The 5,628-nt window shown below is 41.5% G+C and overlaps 1 protein-coding gene across 1 annotated transcript; it reads right to left on the bottom strand.

Annotated features, from left to right (window-relative positions):
• Positions 1 to 707: 707 nt before the first annotated feature.
• On the bottom strand, positions 708 to 5,624 carry LOC108371345 (uncharacterized; the record flags this gene model as incomplete). Its single annotated transcript, XM_017626896.1, has 2 exons — positions 708 to 1,780; positions 4,110 to 5,624. Coding segments are annotated over 2 exons (2,574 nt in total), but the record flags the coding sequence as incomplete, so codon positions are not given.
• Between the last annotated feature and the right edge of the window lie 4 nt (positions 5,625 to 5,628).

Genomic DNA, 5,628 nt, shown 5'->3' with positions numbered 1-5,628 from the left:
TGAAACCTGCGGGTATAAGCTAGTATGTACATAAATACTAGGTTAGGCTAAAAACTAAACATTAATTTCATTTCATTTTATTCATGTTCTCAGGACCCGTGCACTACTTCTCATAATCACTTCGGGAATACTTCAGTTTCAGGATCATTTTGTGGCTTGTTTCGAACTATCCCGAAATGATCCCGAACTAGTCTCGGGATATTTTGAAAGAAACCACAAAATATCCTTAACTAGTCTCAAAACTGTCCTGAAATGGACTCAAACCAATTATTTCAAATGGTCCAGAACTTGTCGCGAAACGATCCTGAAAAAGCATCCAAACGGTGCTGTATAGGTGCCGAAATGATCCCGAACTAGGCGTCTGAAACAGGTCAGAATAGGCCCCGAAACGGTCCAAAAAGTCGTGAACTTGTCCGGTAATGATCTCGAATCTTTCATCTCTTATTAGTCTCAAAATGAAGCAGTTACAAATTTACTGCTGGGTTGACGCGAATTTTACCCATACCAATAGCTGAGTTGCCTGCACATCCAAAGATTTATTATCTGCTGACCATTACTTTGAAATAATAATTGATTGTAAACGCAAAGAAAGAAAGAGAGACATTACGATATTGCTGCCTCTAATACATATTAATAAAAGACAATTATAAATGTATGCAAATAAGTTAGAGCAAATGCTTTTTTTTATCAGACATGTGTATTTACAAATTTATCTTGAATATCACGATTCTGAGCTTTGAATGAAAGCGCCTTTCAGTTGCAATGTTTTCCGTTTGATATTTTCTCTTATCTGCATACGCTTCTCCTCCGATGACATTGTTGCTAATAGTTTTTCGGTTGATGCTGTAAGATCTTTTATCATTTGCGAATTGCTCAATGGTAGATTTCGTAGCATACGCGACCTTGTACCAAATCGCATGCATTTCGTCTCTTCGTTGGCTGTTGGCGCAACGCTACCTTGTCTCGATTCGTCTTCATGCTCTATCTCCAATGGAGTTTTATCAGATTCTTCCTTTAAAGCATGGATTTCCATATGACTAGGTGTTGTACTATCTTCAAAATGATAGCCCTTGATAGATTCGTAGTCCACACACGACTCGCTGGATTTATTTTGCTCAGCAGCATTTGCAGCCTGGTATTTTTCTGTAACTTCGGGGTTGAAACGTAAAATGCCAGCAACATTTGCACTCTCAGGATTTTTTATCGGATTGGTGTCGCTCTGCTCTGCTGCTTGTTCTACGTGCTCGATGAACTTTGTGGACTTGTGTGAACCTCCATTGTTCTTGCGGTCTGTATTTTCTTCCAGCGTATTGTTGCTGCTTTTACTTTGGCTCACAGCTTTGCCCCCCTCCTTTTCACAATTCCATGTTTCAATATCCACCTTTACAGTTCTGCGCACACACTCCAAATGCTCGAATAACTCCTTTGTGCCCTTAATTTTGCCAGCTTCAACACTTGAACGAATCGGCAAAGCCGGCGGTAAATGCGTAAAATCTTCGTTCATCTGCAATCCACTGATCTCCTGTTCCAGGCTATCGATTGTGCTAAGATATTCCTTTGCACCCATATCGCAGCCATAGTTGTTGTAGAATTTGCAAAGTCGTTTTGCTTGCGCCAAGAAAGTTTTTGCCAAATATAGAACACGAAACTCCAGTGCCTTCTCAGTCATCGCTATGAGATGATCGATAAAGATTTCGAGTATATTTGTGCGTCGTAAATTTTCAACACCCTGATTGAGTTGCTTTGGTTGAGAATTTTTGAGGTTCCGGCAAAAAAAGAACTGCAAAGCGGAAAGTGAGAGTTACTTAAATGACAGCGTAAGATAAATTCGAGAGAAAAGAATGGGACATAATACTTTCCCAAATTGTGAATAAGAGATTAAGTACATCTTCACAAAGCCCTTCCGACAGCGGTGCCTACGAATCTGTCCCGGTCGAAATTTTTAGCTAAATTCCTTCTGCAGGTCAAAGGACTGGTAGAACTTGTCTAGCTCCTTTTAAATCTAATGGCACATTGATTGCGAGGTCATAGCGTATGATAAATATATAGCAGTTATAAAAACGAGAAAGATCCTGCAAGTTATATCCGAGCTGCTAAAAGGGCCTCATCCTCCTAAGTATATAGTCTAAGGAGTGTAGACTCAGTGTCCACCCGACCAGGATCGAGATGGAACTTTTTACGAGAAAATAAAAAATACTCTTCTTCAAACTGTCTTCAATTAGACCTATGTAATGCAGCCAGGTTAAGATGAAATTCAAATGTTGATAGCTCCCAGATTTGGTCACAAAAAGATTTTGGAAGCTCTTCTGAGAGGTCTACAAAATGTAGATTACACTACTCTTCTACTTAGTTTGTCTAGACAAAAAAAAAATTCCATAATAAAGCCAAACAGGAAAGCATGGAACCCCGTCAGAGTCGACGACTATTTTTACTGGAGGTTCCGGGCTAAATCAAGGAATCGGAGGTGAGATTTGCTCCAGTGAAATCCCGCTAGGCTACAATCTCCGCTTACCAAACAGCTTAAGAAAGTATGAACCCAAAAGCCTAAGGCGCAATCTGGGAAACTCCAGGCAGTCTAAGAGGAAGTGTTGAGCTGACTCTGCCTTGTACGATATTAAAACTTATTGCATGAATCCCGACGGGACAGTGGCCAGTCAGTACACCCAAAACAATCCGGCTTCGCGAGCTTAAGGAGCTGGTTATCCACCCAGCGTTCGCTGAGTTGACCCGAAGCCTATCTATCCAAGAGAAGTCCACAAGTAGTCGTGGGAGCTCCGACTCATTTCATCAGCCGCACATAAAAGTGTAACACGGCTATAATCCGACGCTATCGAAAGCTAAGCAGTAAAGGCATTGCCCAAGGCCCTGATTGTCTGGCTGTCTTACCGCTAGCGCGCCCACCAGCTGCCTGAAAAATATCCCTCCACCGACCCTTCCGTCAAGCTGGAACCTCTTCCCGTTTTTGGTATAAACGTCACTTACCACTAAGTTCTGGGGATGTACTCCCGTGTGCGGACCAGCGTATATTGGTCTCAGCCAACGACATGACATAATAAATGTATCCTAATAACCGGATATCTACCAGCGAACAAACTTATATCTATACATACTAGAGCTCTCGATTTTGTTCGCACATTTTCAAACAGCCCGGGTATATGAGCAGCGAGTACTCGCACATTTGTTCAATGCTCATTACTCGAAAAATTTCGAGCATGAGCTCGAGCAATTCGAGTTTTTTCGAGTAATTTGAGCGATGTTTTTTTTTATTATATTGACATTTTTGGTAGCAACTTTTTAAATTTTTCAAATTATTGATATATAATGCAAAGATTGCTACACTGGTATTTAATAATATAATTTATTTAACATGAATTAGAAAGCAGCTGCTGACAAATACAATTTACAAATTTTCTTTTGTTTATGAAACTGTTCAAAAACTCGAAAATTTTGAACAAACATTTGAGCAGTTGAGCAATGAACGAGTTTCGAGCGAGTATCGAGCTACTCGCATTGCTCGATACCCGGGTATCTAGAGCTCTAATACATACTTAGTATAAAGGAAAGTCGAGATTTTTTGTACGCGGTAATCTCGAAAACTAATGAACGGATTTTTACACGATTTTCTGTAATATATTCTGTATCGATAAGAGAGTGACCTTTTTAATTTAGAATTTTAGTAGGGTTGCCACCTGTTAGGAAATTTACTATATTCAATTCTAGTAAGCGTAGGCGTCAGTTCTGCACCGTCACTGCCAAATGAAAAGACTTAGCCTCTGGATGTGTAATAATGTATTATTTTGCTGAGTAGGATTGCCACCTGTTTAAAAACTATGAGATCTTCACCGTTCGTTGGATAAAAAAATGAAAAACCAAATGAAAGTTCATGACCTTCGCATCCAAAAAACTTTTAGTTTTTTGAGTAGGGTTGCCACCTATTTACTACTAATTACTATCTTCTATACATAGTATAAAGGAAATGCGAGACATTTTAACCACGCTACTGAGCGAACGTAAATGTACATTCATATGCATACATTCAGCGCGTGGCGAAGCCTTGCCCATCCGTGGTCGGCTAGTTTTCAATGTATGATAATTAGCCTCTCACTTACCTCAACGTCAATAGACTCCTCAGAAAGCCGTCGCTTCTCATATTCCTGTTTCTTTTTTATTTCAATGTTATGTCTCATCACATGCGTTTTTCGTCTCAATTTTCCTTTGGTCTTCTCGCGATGTTGCTTCATGCCAATCAAACCCTTCGCGCCTTCATCTGCCATGAGCGCAGGTTCATCCTCAACTGCATCTAACCCCACCAGACTTCGCGAGTTCTTGGCCTGTACTTTCAACTTTAGCATATTATTTTCGCAGAGATTTTCAAATAATTTCTTATAATTCAGCTTAGGAAAGAAATCTTCAGCAAACTCCACATTTCTGAGCGCTACCATGAGATGCATCAATGGATTGGCGGCAATGTCGGAGAGTATTGAAAATAGCATGACTAATGAATACTCCGGTATGGATTCGAAATGGTTACGTTCTTCAATGAAGAAGTCCTTCAAACACTTTTCACGCAAACGCTGCATAAAAGTACCAATAAAACGTAGCAGCACTTCGCCCAAGTACTCCTCCGGCCAACCGGTAAAATTCCGCTCACATTCCCAAAAGAGATGCATGCGCAGGTGATCTATTGTGAACATGAGCGCCTTGTGCTTCTCTTGTGGCTCGACAAAAGTCTTCACCAAAGCTTTAGTCATCATAAAGACCTTAACCTGCGTATTGGTGAGATGCTGCTCCAAGTAGCGTTCGGCTTTTGGGAAAACAATACGCCATTCAAGTTCACGAAAGGGATTTCGCTGCCTTTTTGGCGCATAACCCACCGGTATCACATGAAAGCCGAAAGTTTCTATGCGTCTGATCATTGTACGTGTGGGCCATTGAAATTGCTGGCCTGTGAGTGGATTTGTCGAGACGGGTCGTTCGCGTATACGAAATTGAAATGCACAATCTGGCCAGTGCTGTGCATTGTGCGCTACGTAAATGGCGGGTATGAGTTCAAAGTACTTGGTGTAGATAGATGGGCCGCGATATGTGCCCTCGTTCAATTCATCGGGCGATATATGCAAGCGATCGGCTAGTTGCTGGCGCACTAACTCGCCAAAGTAACGCATAAACTCTTTGGAATTGAGAAAGTTTTGCCGCAGCAGCACTTTGCGGCGTTCTTGCTCCAACTTGTACAAACGTATGGCCTGTAGTGTTTCGTGATCGCGATAACGTCTTCTTCCATTTGATCTCGATTGTGCACCGTCGTAACGACCGTCATTAGAGCTGTACTCTTCATCGGAATCCGAATTTGTGTCTGTGTCGGAGTCGTCATCTTCGTCATCGGTGTCCTCTTCGTGCCAGGGTTCAATGAATTGCGCCAAAGTAGAAACGCACGTGTCGGGCAACACTTTGGCATTCAACTGTTGGTGGCCACGCAAGCCTTGCATCTTTAACTCAGCCAGCGGATGATGCGTATTCAAGTGTGATATAAATGCATAATCGTATTCAGATTCCGTGCGGTAGCTACCAGTTGTGCTGGATGCTTTGAAGCTGTAAGTGCTTGTCGTGCTATATCCCGAACTGCCATCT

Source organism: Rhagoletis zephyria, unplaced genomic scaffold, assembly GCF_001687245.7.
Source record: "Rhagoletis zephyria isolate East Lansing unplaced genomic scaffold, Rhagoletis_zephyria_1.1 Rzeph_scaffold_04903, whole genome shotgun sequence".
In the NCBI taxonomy this organism is placed as follows: Eukaryota; Metazoa; Arthropoda; class Insecta; order Diptera; family Tephritidae; genus Rhagoletis; species Rhagoletis zephyria.
This window is presented reverse-complemented; position numbering and strand designations above follow the sequence as displayed.